The 20960-nt window shown below is 35.8% G+C and overlaps 1 protein-coding gene across 1 annotated transcript; it reads left to right on the forward strand.

The window, feature by feature from the left end:
* The first annotated feature begins 17508 nt into the window (after positions 1 to 17508).
* Positions 17509 to 19047, forward strand: LOC120188826 (piriformospora indica-insensitive protein 2-like). Its single transcript, XM_039192217.1, has one exon. The coding sequence runs from the start codon at positions 17580 to 17582 to the stop codon at positions 18948 to 18950; it is 1371 nt and encodes a 456-aa protein (XP_039048148.1). The 5' UTR covers positions 17509 to 17579; the 3' UTR covers positions 18951 to 19047.
* Positions 19048 to 20960: the final 1913 nt, after the last annotated feature.

Here is a 20960-nt window from a genome sequence, read left to right on the forward strand (position 1 = left end):
AGGATTCAAGTTATGGATCCAGTTGCGAAGAAAGTTGTGATTAGTATAGATGTCTTTTTTGATGAACAGTCCATGTTGCAGCAGAAGCAAGACACGACAGTGGTGGATTTCGAGCAGTTTCCAGTTGAGAAACCATAAACTTCTCAACCGACTTCTGGTGGTTCCACTACGGATGATTTGCAGGATTACAGTCTCGCCAGAGACAGGGTGAGACGGACGAATATAAAGCCTCCGAACAGATTGGGTTTTGAAGACTTGGTATCTTTTGCACTTATTGTTAGCAGTGTTGATCCGGTTACTTTTCATGATGCCGTTACTAGTCAAGAAAATGACAAGTGGATGACAGCCATGGTTGAGGAGATTGAGTCTTTGAATCACAATCGCACATGGGAGTTAGTTTTCCTTCCTGAGGGTAAGAAGCCGATTGGTTGCAAATGGGTGTATAAGAAGAAACCAGCAGTAACAGAAAAAGAGGGGGAGAAGTTCAAGGCTCGTTTGGTAGCGAAGGGTTTTTCACAGCAGAAATGAGTTGATTATGATGAAATCTTTTCTCCTGTGGTCAGGCACACTTCAATCCGAGCAGTACTTGCATTGGTGGCTAGTTAAGATTTGCATTTAGAGCAGATGGATGTTAAAACTGCTTTTTTGCATGGTGATTTAGAGGAGCAGATCTACATGCGGCAACCTGAAGGTTTCACTCAACCTGGAAACGAGCATTTAGTTTGCAGATTGAAGAAATCTTTGTACGGGTTGAAACAGTCTCCGAGACAGTGGTATAAACGGTTTGACTCCTATATGATCAAGATTGGCTACAACCGATGTGAGTATGATTGGTGTGTCTATGTTAAGAGCCTTGATGATGGTTCTTTTATTTTTCTATTACTGTATGTTGATGATATGTTGATTGCTGCGAAGAACATGGATGATGTTATCGGTTTGAAAACTTTATTGAGTCAGGAATTTGATATGAAAGATTTAGGTGCTGCAAAGAAAATTCTTGGAATGGAAATTTGCAGGGACAGAGACTCAAGGAAACTGCGGCTATCTCAACGGGGTTATGTTGAGAAAATGCTAGAAAGGTTTGCGATGAGTAGCGCGAAACCAGTTAGCACTCCATTGGCGAATCACTTTAAGCTCTCATCAGAACAGTACCCTAAGACAGATAAGGAAGCTGAAGATATGGCAAAGGTTCCATATTCTAATACTGTTGGCTGCTTGATGTATGTGATGGTATTTACTCGTCCTGATTTAGCTCATGCTGTTAGTCAAGTTTGTAAGTACATGTCTAAACCTGGTAAGCAACATTGGGAAGCAGTCAAGTGGATCTTTCGGTACTTAAAGGGTACTGTGGGACATGGAATTGTTTTTGGGAGTCAGCGGGACAATCATTTGGTTGTAGGATATGTGGATTCAGACTATGCAGGTGACTTGGATAATAGAAGATCTACGACAGGGTATGTCTTTACTCTTGGTGGAGGGCCTATTTGTTGGAAGTCTATTGTTCAATCTGTTGTGGCTCTATCTACAACTGAAGCTGAGTACATGGCAGCGGCTGAAGCTGCAAAAGAAGCTTTATGGCTTACTGATTTAGTGAAGGAGTTGGGTGTTCAACAAGGTGGAGTTCAGTTGCTTTGTGATAATCAAAGTGCTATTCACTTGGCTAAGAATCAGGTGTATCGTGCTAGAACTAAACATATTGATGTAAGGTTCCATAAGATCAGAGAGTTGGTTGCATCTGGAGAGGTTTTGTTTCAGAAGGTACATACTGATGAGAATGCCGCTGATATGTTCACCAAGCCAGTTACGACAGACAAGTTCAAGCATTGCTTGGACTTGTTGAATGTTTCGAGTTGTTAAAGAAGCAAGGTAACCCAACCCACATTGAAGTTTCCAAGGGGCAGGATATTCGCCAAGGTGGAGATTTGTTAGGTATGGCTCATAAATATACTAGTAAAGAGGACAGGAGATGGAGCGGAGTGAGTGAGTGAAGCGAACATCAACTGTCCTTACAAAGAAAGTCTCGTTGTGGGGTTACGAATTATGTGGGTTGGGGGTGCGGGGGCGCAGGCCCCACGGTATGATACAGGGTTGATTTTGTAATTATGTACCAGTGTTTTCTATTATAAATAGAGATGTAACATAGACCTAAAATATCATTGAATAAAACTTCTAGCGCCGCCTAGGCACCGAGGTCGTAAGCACATTGCTGAACCTCGTAAAATTCTCGTGTTCTTTTGTTTTCTTTACCCGTTTTCGTCAACAGATACAATATGGGTAAGTGACACGTGATTAACATTTGTGGTTGAGATTGTCTCTATGTACTATTTCATCAAGAAACAAACATATAACTTTTTTCTTAAAAAAATATAGAAGAATCCATAATATATCTTTTCTTTTCTTTTCTTCTAACAAAGGCTATGGATATTGACATTAAGAAAATAACAAAGTTTATGACTTTGACATTAAGAAACTAAAGAAGGCTATAATTTTAGCCTATTATAATTATAATAATTACAATTAAATACGTACATAATGATATTGACTTGTAGTTGTCAAAACCACAAAAATCAACAATAATAAAATAAGTAAATATTTAATTTATTGATCATGTATAATTATATATATAATCAATGATGATTTATTATTAAAATTATTTTTTAAAAAATTAAAACTTCATAATAATTCTAAAATTTTATGATAATATGTTATCATATAATTCATCGACGATGTATATGTAATATATTAATCCCAACAAAATTTTTATGAGTTAATGGATTTCATATATAATGTAAAATTATTATAGTTTTATATATATTTATGATCGTCGATTGAATAGAAATAGAAGTATGAGGTTAATTTTTTTATTTTTTTCTTTGTGAATAATTTTTTTATTTCTTACTGTTAATCTTAATTTTCTATTTCCACTCATTCAACTATCATATATGTGTGTGAATTTAAAGGTTTTACATTTTATATATATGAATTCCCTTTGGAAAGTCCTTTTGTTATTGTCGTTTTTCATTTTAAATTGCATTTATAAAAACAGATACGTCGAACCATGATTTTCAATATCTTTATGTGGTTATGGTTGAATCCCGATGAATTAGGATAACGAGAAAAATACATATAACATTTAAAAATTAAATGAGTTCATAATATTAAAAAGAGAAAATCGCCTCAGTGACCAAAAATGCTTTATAATATACGATTTTAACCAACTTTTTTTGGATTTGCCAAAATGACCAACAAAATCGCAACGCGAAATAAAAATCGCAACGCGATCCCCAGAATCGCAAATCAGTTTCCAAAATCGCAATGCGATTCTTGAAAATCGCAATGCGATAGTACAAATTCGCATTGCGATTTTCCAAAATCGCAACGCGAATATGAAAATCGCAACGCGAACACATAAATCGCAACGCGTATCCGTAAATCGCAACGTGTATCCGTAAATCGCAACGCGTATGGGTAAATCGCAATGTGTATCCGTATATCGCAACGCGTATCCGTAAATCGCAACGATAATACATAAAATCGCAACGCGTATCCGTAAATCGCAACGCGATATTTAAAGCGCCATTATAATCGCTACGCGTATTTTATTTTCAAATTACAAAAACGAATATTAAGACAAAATCCCGTAATCGCAACTCATAACCTAAAACCTAAAATCACAACTCAGTCCCATCTCCATCTCTCACTCTCTACGGCGAAGAAATCCGTCCCCATCTCCGAAGATTTCTGTCCCCATCTCCGGCGAAATCCCTCACAACCATTCATGGTCAGAAATCCCTCACAATATTCAGAAATGGAAAATCAACCTCCGAGGGTTAGTTTTTTTAATTATTTTTATTTTGAAATGTTTGCATTATTGTAGGTTTTTCATATTGAAACTGATGATAAGTTTACTGGTCATTTCAATAATAGATTAACCATTTCACTTAGATTTCATTTCGCGTTACGATTCTGTCGTTGCGATTTTCATTTCGCGTTGCTATTCTCTCGTTGCGATTTTCAAGTTAGTATTTGTCTTTGTCTTTGTTCTGTCTTTTGGTTGAAGTAATGCAATCCATTCAAGTTTCAATTTGCAGAAGAGTCGCAACGAGATAAATGAAAATCGCAACGAGAGAATGACTGTCGCAACGAGAGAAATGAAAATCGCAACGAGAGAATCGCAACGCGAAATGAAAATCGCAACGAGAGAATCGCAACGCGAAACCAAAATCGCATTGCGATTTTCATTTCGCGTTGCGATTCTCTCGTTGCGATTTTCATTTCGCGTTGCGATTCTCTCGTTGCGATTGTCATTTCGCGTTGCGATTCTCTCGTTGCGATTTTCATTTCAACCAAAAGACAAAACAATGTTGCAAATTTTAGTTTCAAGAATAAACTACTACTTTTTATGTTTATTGTTTTTGGTATATCTTCACAGTGTAGTTTTTGGTATATCTAACTTGGTATGTTTATTGTTTTTGTAGAAATTTTTTTCGGCTCAATTGACCTTGAGAAATAAAGTCAGCCTGGCCACTACAATTGCTTCGAAGCTTTCACCTGCTCAAAGACAATTGTTTGAGGAAGCCTGCTTCGGGCCATGGCTGAGAGTACAGCATCCGGGTGGAGATGCTAATTTGACCCATTTGTGGCTTCAGACCATGACATCAAATCTACCCGACAGTATACAACGTGGTGAGGAAGAGATATGGTTTCATTTTCCACCAGCGTATACTTGTTTTGGGCGGAAGGAGTTCTGCTTAATCACTGGTCTACGATTCGGACACGATGATGTAGGCCGGTACACTCGTCATATCGCCCGCCCATCATGGTTATCCCGGGTTTTTCCGGATGAGTCAATGGAGAAGCCGAACCTACATGTCGACGACCTGAAGAAATTGTTTAATAAGAAAGCTGGTTTCACTCGGATGGATGACGTCGATGTTGTCCGAGTATGCCTTCTACTACTTGTGTATGCCGGCTTTTTAGGCAGAGAGGCCAGACAACCTATTCATCGGGAGCTAATAATATTGGTAGAGGACCTGAATGCATGGAATCTGTTTCCGTGGGGTTCGTATATATGGAAAACTACCTGGACTAAGTTGTCGTCTGCCTTTGATGACCGCAAAAGTTTGCGGGGCGATGGGTCCAAATACACTTTGTCAGGCTTTGTTTGGGCCTTTAAGGTAAGAATTTCTATATAATGTTTCTAAAATTATAATTAATTATTTAACAATTACTAATTTTGTTATTATATTGTTTGTAGATTTGGATATTCGAGGCTTTCCCCAGCATGCGTACATATGCAATAAAAACGTCAAATGATATTCCCAGGGCTATTTCCTGGAAGAGGAAAACTCTGTTGGATTGGGAAGACTTAATACCATATGCGACAATAAATAATGTAAGTTAACACAAATACTTTCATATAATATATAAACAAGTTATTAATAGTAGACGTTTAACTTTGTTTGAGTTTTTATATTTTAGGAGGCCAACATTCCATTACAAAGACTGACACCCACGGAGGAAGAGCTTGCCACTGATTGGTGGCAAGCTAGTCAGAGTTTTTTTGATGGCACGGATGATGAGCAGCATCCACTTCCTCCAATTCGAGAGCCATCACCTCACCTAGAGCCATCACCCGATCGACCCGACTATACACCTCTAGAACGAGAGCCATCACCTATCCCGTCACATCATCGAGCCTCTTCTCCACCATCACCTCATGATAGGCGACCGGCAAAGATGCCACGACTCCTATCTCCCTGTTCTCCACCTCCACCTCCACGGGATGAGTCAAGGGAGTTACGTGATGAGGTCAATGCCTTGCGTGAGGAGATCGGTACTCTACGCGATAACGATGGTGCATGGCGTGTGGAGGTGTCAACTTTACGTGGTGAGGTTGCCGCTCTACGTGAGATGATAGTATCGTTGCAGAATGAGGTTCATACTCTACGCAACGAGGTAAGTTTAAGATTTTCCATATTTAACTTAATGATAAATTTACTCGTAATTTCACTTAGATTAGCCATTTCACTTAGATTGCTTAGTAAATTTATTCGGTTGCTGCCAATTCTGCTAAACTGTGTATTCTTTAACACTGTGAAATAGTATTTGTCTTTGTTTTGTCTTTTGGTTGAAAGTAAATTTGTTCGGTTGCTGCCAATTCTGCTAAACTGTGTATTCTTTAACACTGTGAAATAGTATTTGTCTTTGTTTTGTCTTTTGGTTGAAAGTAAATTTGTTCGGTTGCTGCCAATTCTGCTAAACTGTGTATTCTTTAACACTGTGAAATAGTATTTGTCTTTGTTTTGTCTTTTGGTTGAAAGTAAATTTGTTCGGTTGCTGCCAATTCTGCTAAACTGTGTATTCTTTAACACTGTGAAATAGTATTTGTCTTTGTTTTGTCTTTTGGTTGAAGTAATGCAATCCATTCAAGTTTCAATTTGCAGAAGAAGAAATAGTTTACTTTCGCAACACGAAACTTAAAATCGCAACGCGAAACCAAAATTGCAACGCGAAATGAAAATCGCAACGCGAAACCAAAATCGCAACGACAAGATCGCAACGCGAAACCAAAATCGCATTGCGATTTTCATTTCGCGTTGCGATTCTTTCGTTGCGATTTTCATTTCGCGTTGCGATTCTGTCGTTGCGATTTTCATTTCGCGTTGCGATTTTGGTTTCGCGTTGCGATTTTAAGTTTCGTGTTGCGAAAGTAAACTATTTCTTCTTCTGCAAATTGAAACTTGAATGGATTGCATTACTTCAACCAATAGACAAAACAAAGACAAATACTAACTTCAGGGTATTAGTTTGAAACATATTTTTCTTTGTTATCTGATGCATTTTGTGAACTATGATAGAATAATGACTTGGGTGAATACAATGCAAGTTTGAAACATATTTGTCTTTGTTTTCACTGTTTAAATATCATGTATGTTTATTTACTGATTTTTGTATTTAATTATTTAGCGGCCCGATAGAGTGGATGCTTTACGTCGGGTTATGCTTGCACGACGGAGTTCACGCATCAGACAGCGTGCACGTGCTATTAAGTCTCCGTACACCCCAATAGTGCGAAGACACCGCAAGAAGAAGCCTGACTCGCCTGTTATCCCTCAAGAGTCCACTCCTATCGTTGAAGAGGCCCCCCTATCATTCCTCGAGAGTCCCCTCCCACCGTTCAAGAGGCCACTGTCATCATTGAAGAGATCCCTCCCACCATTCAAGAGCCCGATTCACATGGCGTCATATGTAGGCTTCTTGAGAAACCCTCTGACGTGCCGGACATGATGGATTCAAGTTGGCTCTCGTATGAGTTACCGGCCAGTACCATACCGGTATCTGAAGAGGAGAGGGAACAACTACCGGACACAATTCTGGATAACACCCTTTGGGCTAAGACCGCTGTTGATTTTTATCTACATGAGCGGAGCCAGGGGTGTTTCACTGACATATGCAAGCTCACCGATGATATCTATTTGTTGCTTGATCGGTCTTGGTGGGGCGTATTATTAGGTGTCGAAGACAATGGCTATTTCGATGGGGGGTAAGTCTTATATTTTTCTTATATTTCAATTTGATTAATTTTTTTTTAAAATTTATGTAAGTCACTAATATATGTCTTTTTTTGTAAAACAGCATATCGATGCGTGGGTGACACGTCTTCTAATAATAAGAAAACTTAAGAAAAATAAAAATATACGATATACAATTATGCCGACGTCTTTTCACGCCGTTCACTTGAAGAATGCACGAGATGAATCATTTGATTTGGGCAATGGACAAGCTAAACTTTATCCTGCATGGTGGGAGGTCGATAAGGTTAGTATTTATTTTAGATTGAGTTTAAAGGTTTTATGAAATAAGTGCGCAAATGAATGAATTATTACTTATGATTGCAGGTGTTTATCCCTGTTTTGGAACGTAAACATTGGATTCTCGTCGAGCTTCAGCTCCCATCCCTTAAGACAATAGTGTATGACAGCATGATAAATTACATATCATTGGCTGATTTAAGAGATGTTATTAAGGGATGGAGCTCTCATTTGGCTAAATTCTTGGATGCGATCAATTATTGGACTCGTTCTGGAAACAAGAAGCCAAAGAAGCTCAATATTACAGTTATTAGAGACGAGACCGCGCCACAACAAACAAGCGGAGCCAGAGGAGATTGTGGTCCTCTCGTATGCTTGGCGTTGGAGCGTTTGACGACGGGAAGCATCAAGTATCTACCTCCCACCGATAGAGATAGAGCTGCAGTAGGCTTGTGGTTTCGGCATTATATGGCTAAATCGATATATACGAGACGCTGCCTACCTGCATCCGCGTTATAAAAATGTCCATAAACAATTGGTAAGTTTATATACTTTTGGTTTGAAAATGTTTGGTTAAGTACCTAGAATTCAATAATTTGCTGTTTGTAGGTTTTAGATGTGTAGAAAGTGTTGTTTGAGCAAATGTTTGGTTTCTGCAGGTTAATCTCAGAAGTGAACTGCGTGAAAATGATGTATGGCTGCAAAAGTTGATTCAATAGTTTAATTGATTGTTTTTTGATTGTTTAATTGATTTGTAAAAGTTGATTCAATAGTAGATGATCGGAAATAAGAATTATTGCTTATTTTTTTGATTGTTTAATTGATTTGTAAAAGTTGATTTGTGTAATTGATGCGAACATAATTCTTATTTGTGCTTGTTTAATTGATTGAAATGTAATGGTTGATTTTGTTGATTTCAATCTGCATTATGTTGAAGGCAAAAATGACTATCGCAATGCGAAATGAAAATCGCAATGCGAAATGAAAATCGCAACGCGAGAATCGCAATGCGAAATGAAAATCGCAATGCGGAAATGAAAATCGCAACGAGAGAATCGCAATGCGTTTATAATTTCGCATTGCGATTCTCTCGTTGCGATTTTCATTTCGCATTGCGATTTTCATTTCGCATTGCGATTCTCTCGTTGCGATTTTCATTTCGCATTGCGATTTTCATTTCGCATTGCGATTCTCTCGTTGCGATTTTCATTTCGCATTGCGATTTTCATTTCGCATTGCGATTCTCTCGTTGCGATTTTCATTTCCGCATTGCGATTTTCATGTTGGGATTTTCATTTCGCATTGCGATTCTCTCGTTGCGATTGTAATTTCCGCGTTGCGATAGTCAAATGCATGCCTAATAGTGATAACAACTGAATAACAAGAGTTGGTTAAGTCAAAATGGTTGGCCTGAGTCATTAATTCAACTGAAAATGTTAAAAGTTCACACATAAAATCCACATAATACAACGTTTGCATTTAAAAATCACCTAAGTTAACAGTCCCAAAAGGTGAAGCCAATTGTGATTGGGATTTTAAAGATGATTGCCTTTTGCTTGACACCATATGAGCTTTGGATTTTGATGAGGATCCATATTTTGGTAGAGGAAAAGATGATTTTGATGGCACTGGTGATCCACATGTCAACCTTGTATGACCACTTTCCTTGCACCGACTACATGTCGATCTCTTCTTCTCTTCACCCTTAGACGGTATACGATCGTGACTTTTTGGTCGGCCAGGTAGCCTTCTGTCCATGGCTGGTGGCAAAACTGTTTGTAAGTCATCTGGTATGTCCCACTCAGAAGGATGTGGAATAGGGTAGACAATCTCGGCATAAGTCTGTCGATAAACTTCTGTAGTGTAGCAATCCATAGCGTATGCGCTTGAATCATCTTGGTTTAAATGAAGAGCAACTTTTATAACATGGCCACACGGATAACCAGATGTTTGCCATTTCATACAACTACACGTCTTTGCATTTAGATCGACTAGCCCATTTAAGTTATTATCCAGTACTTGAAACAAAGTGTTTGAACATGGTTCAACTCTCCATGACGTTGACTTCACAACACGTTTCGTTATCTTTTTTTCAGTCCATGGTGTAACACGATGTTCCAATGTTCCTGTAAATTTAAATAAACAATACTTAGTAAAATATATAAATATGATAAGTTACGAATTCAAAGAAATAATACCTGCATGGTTTCTTTTCTTGTAGTACCACTGTTGAATAGAGGCTCGAAAAAACTCCATTAACATAGTAATGGGTAATTTCCGGGAATGACGACTTAGAGCGTTGATTGATTCTGCACTATTAGACGTCATGAAACCATATCTTGCTCCAAGTTGATGTACTCTTGACCATCTTTCAAACCCGACATCTTCTAGTGTTTGAGCACACTGAGGCAAAACACGTCTTAAACAATTTATATGCTTATTGAAATCCACTTCCCGATAAGCTTTTACAGCCTTCCAGTATGTCCATTTGTGCTTTTTTATACCAGCAGACCTTGATTTTAGATTTCTATACAAATGAACACCACAAAGTCCATGAAAAGCATCTGGGAAACACCTTCTAACAGCGTTGTCAATTGAGTTTGCCCTATCGGATATGATTGTCAGATTGCTAATAGGACCTATGCAATCCCTAAGATGCCCCATAAACCATGTCCATGAATCAGAGGTTTTAGATTTGCCAACCCCGTAAGCTATTGGCAATATCCCATTGTTAGCATCCATGGCTACTGCTAATAAGTTTACTCCAAGGTATCGACCTTTCAAATGTGCTCCGTCAACTATAATAACTGGGCGCATGCAAGTAATAAACGAACGAATCTACAAAATAATATACACAAGAAATATAATCATTTAAATGTGAAATGCATGTAACTAACAAAAATGAGTCAACAAAATTATATTGATTTACTAACCGTAGCACCAATGGCGATAAACAGCAACTCAAAGCGTCCATCTCTATCTGTTTTGATATGAGTTACCGACCCAGGATTTTTCAGCTTTAAATTGTGACAATAAGCCGGCAGTTGGGCAAACGATGCTTCTGGCGACCCCCTCAACAATTCCAAGGCATAACATTTGGCTCTCCAAGCTTGAGAATATGATATACTAATCTTGAACCGAGCATTCATGTCAGTCATAATTTCATGTCCCCGATATACCCTGCCATTCAAAAACATTAACTCAGCCAGAAAACCACCCAACACCTTTTTGTTTGCCTGTCTATGGTGAGGAAAAACTTGGGTTCTTGAACATGTATGTTTATCAATAAAAGTCCTAACTTGAAACATTTTGCAATCTTTTATTCTCTTTGCAATCATACGCCACATACAGTTTTTGTCAATCATACACCTTGTTTCGAAACGATCTTTGCTTGATTTGTTAACTTTTAGTTGATAGCCATCTTCCACACATTTCGTATATAAAGCTATCTTCAAGTCTTCCTTTGTATCAAAACAATCATCTTTCTTGATACGAATAACTTTTGTGTAACAATCAACTGCTTTCTTTATCAACTCTTCTTCCGGTATCTGAAGTAATTCTGGCATATTCCAGTTATACGCCCGTGGCATTTTCTTTTCTTCGGGGACTTTTTCTTCTTATTTTTCTTCTTCAGGATTATATGAATTACAGAATGGATGTTCAACATGTTCATTCACAGTCGTAACTTCCTCCTCATTATCATCAACAATACATTCTTCGGCAACGGCTGTTTCATCATCAAAATTCGGGTATTGACCAATATCAATATCATTACACGCATGGTCTGTTTCTTCTTCTGAAACATCATCAAAATCCGTGTATTGACCAATATCAAAGTCCGGATATTGACCAAGACCAAATTTCGAATACTGACTAGTACTCACAATTTTTTCTGTTGGCTCATCATCGTCTAACTGGTCAATACGAAAACCGGAATTTGGTGCTGAAAGTTGATTGGGATTTGGATTAGAGAAAGGTTGTGGGTTTTGAGAAAAACTTAGTTGATTACTACCCGCTACTGACCCAACAATACTACTTCTAGGTTCAACAACATACAATGTAACATCATCTTGTGAAACACTAATGTAAGCAATGAATCGTTCAACATCTTCATTGTCGGTTAACAAATAAACTTTACCATTTCTCTGATAAGATAGCCTAAATCCACTTAGGGGCTCTAAATTCAATTTATTTGAAACACGTAGCATTAGAGTTTCATAAGTTAACTTTTGTAAAGACAATTTTAGTTGAAGATTCATGGGTAAAGGCATATATTGTAAAACACCATGAACATTATCCCATGACCCTCCAAAACACAAATCTATCCAAACATGATCAACATTAGATGATTTCATGGTTGTAAATTAATTTACTAAACAGACGAGCTGCGAAACTAAAACCTGTTGCCGGATTGGGAAGGATGTCGTTGGATATAGGAACGGATGTCGCCGGAGAGAGTGATAGATGGAGATGGAATGAGTTGCGATTTAGGGATTTAGTTTATGATTTCAGTGTTATATACCCAAAATTTCAGTGTTGTGATTTACAGATTCTCGTTGCGATTTACGGATTATCGTTGCGATTTACAGATTCTCGTTGCGATTTACGGATTATCGTTGCGATTTACGGATACGCGTTGCGATATACGGATACGCATTGCGATTTACCCATACGCGTTGCGATTTACGGATACACGTTGCGATTTACGGATACGCGTTGCGATTTATGTGTTCGCGTTGCGATTTTAATATTCGCGTTGCGATTTTGGAAAATCGCAATGCGAATTTGTACTATCGCATTGCGATTTTCAAGAATCGCGTTGCGATTTTGGAAACTGATTTGCGATTCTGGGGATCGCGTTGCGATTTTTATTTCGCGTTGCGATTTTGTTGGTCATTTTGGCAAATCCAAAAAAAGTTGGTTAAAATCGTATATTATAACTTTTTTTTGGTCACTGAGGCGATTTTCTCTATTAAAAATATATATACACACTAACAGTCTCGCTTTTCTAATAATTAAATGATATTCATATTTTTCTTATCTAAAGTTTAAACCATATATTTTTCACTAATTATAAAAGATATAGATAATTGCTTTAAATTTGTAATTCATTTTAGGTTGGTTTTAAAAGGTTAGTAGTACACTTTGTTGCTGTTTCACTAAGGCGAATAATATCCGAACGCCATTAAGGTGAATAATTTTGGGGTAGTACCCGCTACACTAAGGCGATGTAATCCTAATAAGTACTGTTATTAGAGTAGTCTTTATCATATTGTCACTAAGACCTATCAACAAGCATTGTCACTAAAGACACGTTAAGCAAACATTTCCATTAACATACACATTATAATTGAGGCCCATCAATAAGTATTACTACTAAAGCCCATAAATCAAGTGATACTACTAAGGCCCATTAATCAAACACTACTAATAAGGCCCATAAGTCAAACACCATTATTAAGGCCTGTTAATCATAGAATTCGTTTTTTAGTTGTCGAACGATTTCTATTTAGGGGAGGCGGAAGGAGAATTATGCTTCTAATGATTATTAAACTCACGGTTTAAAGGAGATGAAAGATGTCGACTGAAAGCTTTTAACCACCTAATCTAGAGATCGTTGACAATCATAGAATTCTTTAAATAAAAGGAAATGATTACATATATGAGGTTGATCCGAGTATTTAAGAGAATGTTATGATAGTTGTCTTAATAGTTATACATTTAAGATTAATTTTATCATTGACTCTCTACGTTTTACTAGCTTCTATTGATGGTCAAAAGGAAGCGATTATTAATGTGTGCAAAATCCTAAGAAAAGATTCACATATTAATTGAAGATAATTTCATACTCTTGCGTGTTATTCTATGGATTTTCCTACCATAAGATTAGAATGATGGTTGTAAGAATCATCATCGCAAATAAAGATTTTTATGTAAGAAAACATGATTACATTAGTACATACATGTTTATTATTTCCCTCTTTGAATAGTTGTTGAGTTAATCGATATGATGAAATAGCTAAGAGGGGGTGAATTGATAATTAAAATTTTGGTGGAAGCTTTGTCAGAAAATAGAAAAGATTTGCACACCGATTTAGAGTGGTTCGACTTTCTCAACCAAACTCTACGTCCACTACCTTAGCTATCCACACTAAGGATTTTCCACAAATTCACTAATTTGTCTTTCTTTTGAGGACAAAGAGTAACCTTACAATTCCCTCAAGAATTATACCCCAAATTCTTGAAACACTCTCTTCTCAAAGTGAAAATTACAAACTTTGCAAACTTACAGGAAAACCTCACAAGGTAAGATGTTTGCACAATTCTAGAACAAAGAAAGAACACTCAAGAATGAATACAATTGAGCACAAATGGTGTTATTGAAAGCAAAATGAATATTGAAAGGATTTTGGCTTGAATTGCTCAAACAATAAGTTTAAGTTTAAGGCTTTATCTCTTTGAATTCTTTCTCAAAACTTGTTTCTTGTTATTCATCAATGGCTTCAAGACTTGTTTAAATACCCTTTGAATGAATTCTGAACGTTGGGGATGATCATGAAGTCAATAGAGTCGTTGTTGTATGTTTTCCACTTCAAAAAGTTGTTGGGAGCATATGGGTACCGGTACTCCTTCATAGGGGTATCGATACTACCTTTATAAAATTCAAATATTTCGATCGTTGCAAACTCAGAGGTATCGATATCTCTCAAGGGTGTATCGATACTTCTATGTAAAGAGGTATCGATACCGGTCGTGGTTTTGATACCCATTTTGCATTCTGTTATTTCTCGGAGTCAAAATCAAAATGAGGGGTATCAGTACCTCTTGGCTAGGTATCGGTACTACTATATAAAGGGGTATCGATACCCTACAGGGTATCGATACCTCTTTTGCATTCGATGTTTAAGGGTATCGATACTCGTTAAAGAGGTATCAGTATTTCCCTATTAAAAACTCAATTTTGACTCGATTATGGTTCAAAATACTTTTAAAACTTATTTCAAAAATACTTTAAGTATAAATCTCAATTTTCCATCTAGTAAGGAGTAAAAATTGATATTTGAAAGCTTGGAGTAATATTTGTGATATTCGATTAATTGAATCGAATATTATATTTAAATTGTATATAAAATCTTAAAATTCATTAACATTTTATTTGTTATATTGAAACATCAAAATATTTTCAATAGTTGTTTATTATTTCCAAAATATATGAAATTGTTTTATTTATTTACGCATGAGTAGAAATATTTATAAAAAGTTATTTATGTTTTATTTTGAAATGACATTAACACATATGGTTAAAGAGGAAACCCTAGCAATTCTCCCTTCCTTTTTTTTTTGAGTTTATACCATTTTCTATAAATCAAATCAACTTTTCTTCTTTGATTTTGTTTAGTCGGTGACGACATTTGTTTTGATGCTAGTTGTTGATTACTGGTTCTCTTCTCTTTTTGTTTCTTTTTTAGTTTTTTATAAGAATAATTATACATTCGTAGAATGTTTATCTATGTTTTTGTGACACATTTTTCAGTTGTTTGGCCGTTCTTTTATTTTATGTTTTCTCAAGGTTAGATTTGACGACGTCACGACTGATCAAGATGACGCTTATTTGGAATCTAGTTGATCTTCCCTGCTATGGACCCTCGTGTTGAATTTGGATACGTGATTTTGCGGTCGTGGATAGTTTCTCACGACGCTCAGATCTAATTTGCGATTTTCATTGGTCTTTCAATAGTTTAATCCCCTCTTGTGGTTCGTTTGCCTATTCAGTTAAATTTGCTTGTATCTATTTTTTGTTCGAGTATTTTGGTTGGGTTTTAAACCTTTTCTATGTAGGTTATTCTATGATCTAAAGTGTCTAGTTTTAATGTTAGGAAAATATACAAATTATGTATTTAGTTTACGATAATAGTTATAAACTCTTATTGTAATCTTGGATATTCACTCTTTAATAATACTAGCTGCTTTTATTTAAAAAAAATCCTATGATTAATATCTCATTGAAAAAACTTTAAGGACTGAAAATGAAACTTGAGCATTCTTCTAAGTTTACTTACGTAGTTTTATTTTGAAAGTGTTATAATTTTAATTATCTATGTTTTATTTTGAAAGTGTTGTGATTATAATTAGAAAAACACGTATAAAAATGGGGGAAATAACTTTTACAAAATTACTGTGGACCTAGTTTACTTACCTAGTGAGGTGAAAAAGAGAAACAGTAAAAATTAATTTGCACTTTCCGGTCTCTGTAGGTTTGGTTCGTCAACCAGTGAAAAAGAAAAATAAAAGAGCAAATAGCAAAGTCTACTTTTTCCCACAACTATGAGAAAAACCCTAAGGGTCGTTTGGTTTAAGGTATACAACATTATCAGAGGAATAAAATCTTCATTCCCTTGTTTGGTTGATCGGTAACTTATTCTCAGTAATATTTTATTATCAACAGTGGATTTTTTGAGATTTATTACCGAGAATGTGATTACCCATTTTCTTAGGTATTGTTAGATTACCGGCGTTTTGGACTAAAATGCCCTTAATTTTTTTTTACAAAATTATCCTTCTTCTGTCGTTGAATAATAAAAATTCTATCAAAGTTAAATTACAAATTTATCCTTAAACTATTTTAGATTTACAAAAAAAAAATCTATAATTATAATTTTATATGAAGTTTAGGAATTAAAATAAAATTTTACCCTTTCATTAAACATGTTTATCTTTTCAATTTGTAAATATATATATATATAAATTTTATGAATTTAAATTTTTTAAAGAAAATATATAAATTAATTATAGTAATATTATAGTAGAATTCAAATTGTTAAAAAAATAAATCTATAATAAGGATAATTAGGTAAAATATATATTCCAATAATCTTTTATTCCTTTAATCAAACACAATAATCTTATATTCCTACTAAACTAACAAAATATAAAATACAATATTCTTAGTAATTCTATTCTCTAATAATCTTTTATTCTTACTGATAATCTTATATTCCGTGAACAAAATACAAAATACAATATTCTTAATAATTATATTCTCTAATAATCTTTTATTCTTACTAATAATATTATATTACGTGTACTAAACGCATTTTAAACCGTAACAATGAGAAGTAAGGAAAATGGGGAGTCGACATGGACTATCATTTCCGGAAAACGAATCCCCTTCCGTACAGAAGACACGATTCCATGTCTCAAACCACTACCATCTCGACACGTAGTAGCAGGCATGCCTCGTCAGTTAAATGTCGCTTTCATAGTGCATTTTCTGAGACACTAAGTCGGCTGCTGCGGCGCTTCACCAATTGGCTTTTACCTTCGTTCCGCAGGTTATCCTGTCGGCTAACGTTTTTTTATTTTCACTGTTACCAACGCTGATGGCCTGGAAAACATTGATAGTTCATGGATGGTACCCTTGAAAACATATGTATAACCGAACTCCTTTGTGTCCAAAGAGAAAAAAAGGGGGGAGCTTTTTTTATACATTTCGATCAATGATTTATCTGTCTTTGTTATTTGTTTTCTTTTGCTTTTTGTTTACTTGAGCATAAAGTTTACAAAAGGTAAAAGAAAATTTTTGAAGTTAGGTTGGTCAGAGGCTCAGAGGGGGCAGAGCTAGGTTGTCTGGGTAATTGGCAGAGCCAGTCTACACACTACAGTCCAAGAACTTCACAAATATATGCAATGGCAAGGCGCCAGCAAATCAATAGGAAATCTTCTTCTTCTTTTGCTTTGCTCTCTTTCATCTTTTCACCCTCAAGAATGATGGCTGTTCTTCTCAAGCGCCTTCTTTTCTTCAGTCTTGTGTCCACTCTGGTTACCATTTCATTGCAGCAGGAGCAACCTGTCCTCAACTCGGCTGAGCAGGACTTGGTTTATCGAGTTCTCTCCTCCATCAACTCAGCCATCCCTTGGCATACTCTTTTTCCCGATGACCTCTGCTCTTACCCTCCTCACGGCGTTGTTTGTGATTATTTCACCGACCCCACAACGAAAAACGTTACCGTTCATATCACGGAACTGAGTTTCGGGTACGTTTCTGATTTTACACCAAACCCTCCTTGCTATCCCGATTCCACTTTCAGCCCTCTCCTTGTCACTTCCTTCAAACATCTGCGCAAGCTTTTCTTCTACCAGTGCTTCACCAAAACTCAAGTTTTTATCCCCGAGATCCCCACTACTTTTGGTTCCTCTCTTGAAGAGCTTGTCTTTATAAATAACCCTGCTTTTGTTGGTCCTATCAGTGGCATCATCCGAAATTTCACAAGCTTGAAGAGGTTGGTTTTGACTGGAAATGGAATTTATGGGAGCATCCCAGATGCAATTGGTGATTTGGTTAACGCTGAAGAGATTAAACTGTCGAGAAACAAGCTCAGTGGCAACGTTTCTGTTAGTCTATCGAAGTTAAAGAAGCTGAAAGTTCTCGACTTGAGCGGCAATGGATTCAATGGAAATGTACCTTGTACGGTTGGTAATCTCCCTGAGCTTTTGAAGCTGGACTTGAGTTCTAATGGGTTTTCTGGTAAAATCCCAGAGAGCTTGAGTAACTTAAAAGCTCTTGAGTTTTTGGATTTGAGTTATAACCGTTTTGGTAACTTTGGGGTTCCTCCGTTTCTTGCCGAAATGCCCGGATTGAAGGAGGTGCATTTGAGTGGGAATTTATTAGGAGGGGAGATACCGGAAATATGGGTGAACCTAGGGGGTATTGTAGGAATAGGATTTTCCAACGTGGGATTGGTAGGTGAAATTCCAGCTTCCATGGGGGTGCACTTGAGAAACATGTGTTATCTGAGCCTTGACAACAACAAGCTTCAAGGGAAAGTGCCCAAGGAGTTCGGGTTTCTGGAGTTTGTGAATGAAATCAATCTGGAAAACAACAATCTTAGCGGAAGAGTTCCTTTTTCTGCTAATTTCACTGCTAAAGTTGGTGAAAAGTTAAGGTTAAATGGCAATCCAGAACTGTGTGTTGATGAGAAATGGAGCCATGGGAAAAACTTTGGGGAATTGAAGAAATGCTGCAATCCAGACATTTCCAAGCCTGTCATCTTCATTGGGACTTCTCATTCTAGGATGTTATCATCTTCTTTTCTTGTTTTATTTCTATTTTGGGCTCTTTTCATAGTTTTTGTTTGATTGATTGTCATCAAAATGCATGGGAAAAAAGAATACTAATAGATATTACAGAAACAGGTTGCTTGAATGAATGGAAATTTTTGGCAGTTCACTAGAATTTCAGTGGGTACAATCATGTAATTACCTTTGTTTCCTTTTCTGCTTTAACGAATGAATCAATGACAAGTAGACATCTTATTGAATTTTTGCAGAAGAAAAGAAAACTATTTTCTCGTTTTTCCTGCAATGTTTTGGGCTAGGATTGGCTAGTTAAGCTAACTAGATTCTAGCTGATGCTATTAAAGACATAAGGCAGAGGAGCCATTTGATTCATGAGTTGATGCAACTCTCGAGCAAAAAGCTGCAGTTTTAGAGCATTAATCATGAATCAGGGTTCCATGAAGGTTACAATAAAATGGATAAAAACGTTACGGTTGCACACGGCCAAAACAGCTGGAGTTGCATTGCAGTTGATGTGGACGTGAACAATTCATTCATTATCATCTACGTATAAAACCAAGAACAAAAACAGAGACAAAACAATCAATTCACTTATCCAACAATGGTCTTTCTTTCTTTACCATGATTGTTTGATGTAGATTCAGGCCTAAGTCAAGTCTATAACAATGGAAATCCTGGTGGTGCTTTAAACTCATTCATATGCAAACAAATAAAACCCAGAATAAACTTCAAAATGTTTTCTTCCACTTGGTGCTTTATTTTTGTGATTGTATGGGTAGCTGAGTTTACCCAGGAGGGTGAAGAATTTACAGATGATACATCCACATGCAATTATATCTGTTGGGAAACCCATCTGCATTTTGCCCTCTTTTTTTCATCATCGTCTACGTTAAAAGGACATTCCGTCATTATTAGTTCCAAAACACAATCACCAATCCATACAAAAATATTGGTAGTTTTGAATGCTTCGTTTCGTGCTTTCTGTTTTTTCAACTTTCTTCATCACCAACTTTTGCAAGACTCATTTTTGGCAAATGTATTTTCTATGTTTGTTTGATGGTATATATATAAAGTTAATCTTTTCATAATTTATAATTACGTTCTCAACAATATAATCTTTGAAGTTTCAATTATTACATCATAGTTTGTGGTCATGGGAAGATATCATTTCAAAGGGTAGAATTGCGTATTGGTAAGGTTCTACACAAGAATTAAGCGCTGTCTCTGCTCCTAATTTCATGACGAGGACTCCTGATTGGGTTGACTCTTTCACTGTCGCAGCTTGTAAGCAAAAACTGATGCTTCCGAATCTGTATAAGATGATTATAATATAATATATATTTATAATTTTTTTATACTTTCGATAATCTATACATACTTTACGTACATGTCGCTGCTCGAATATTAGACTTTAATAGATAAAAGAAAAGAGTATAATATTTAATGTATATTAATAATTTTTAGAATTTTTATAATGTACACATACTCTACGTACATGCAGTTGTTCAAACCTTAAACTTTAATGGGTAAAAGAAAAGAGTATGATGTTTAATATATATTAATATAAATATAATATTTAAAACATTAATTGTATTTCATAAAGCATATAGAGGCGCTTTAATTTATTTTTTAAAAAATAATGTGAGTAATACGCTTGTAAACTTTAAAATTGAACTATATTCTCGATATATTTTATCTAACAAGAGTAAACGTTAAGTTTTATAGATAAAATCAATAATTTAAATTCTTATAGTATTAATTGGATAGATTTGATTACTTTAAAAGCTACTTGTCCTAAAACTTTAAAATTCCAAGAGATTTCATTGTATTTTCATGGAAATGAAGCCCCTGTCTGCAAATAGGTCCACTAATTAAATATAGGATAAACTACATTTTTAGTGCTTAAATGATTAATTTTATTTCATTTTGGTATCTAAACTTTATTTTTTTTAAATCATACCTAACATTTAGTTTAGGTTTCAATTTGATACATTGCCGTTAAAAAATTAACATAAATGCTGACGTGATATTTTTCTTAATTTTTCAATGATGATACGACATTATCTTAGG

The sequence above is a fragment of the Hibiscus syriacus genome, unplaced genomic scaffold (genome assembly GCF_006381635.1).
Source record: "Hibiscus syriacus cultivar Baekdansim isolate YM2019G1 unplaced genomic scaffold, ASM638163v2 tig00116951_pilon, whole genome shotgun sequence".
NCBI lineage: Eukaryota > Viridiplantae > Streptophyta > Magnoliopsida > Malvales > Malvaceae > Hibiscus > Hibiscus syriacus.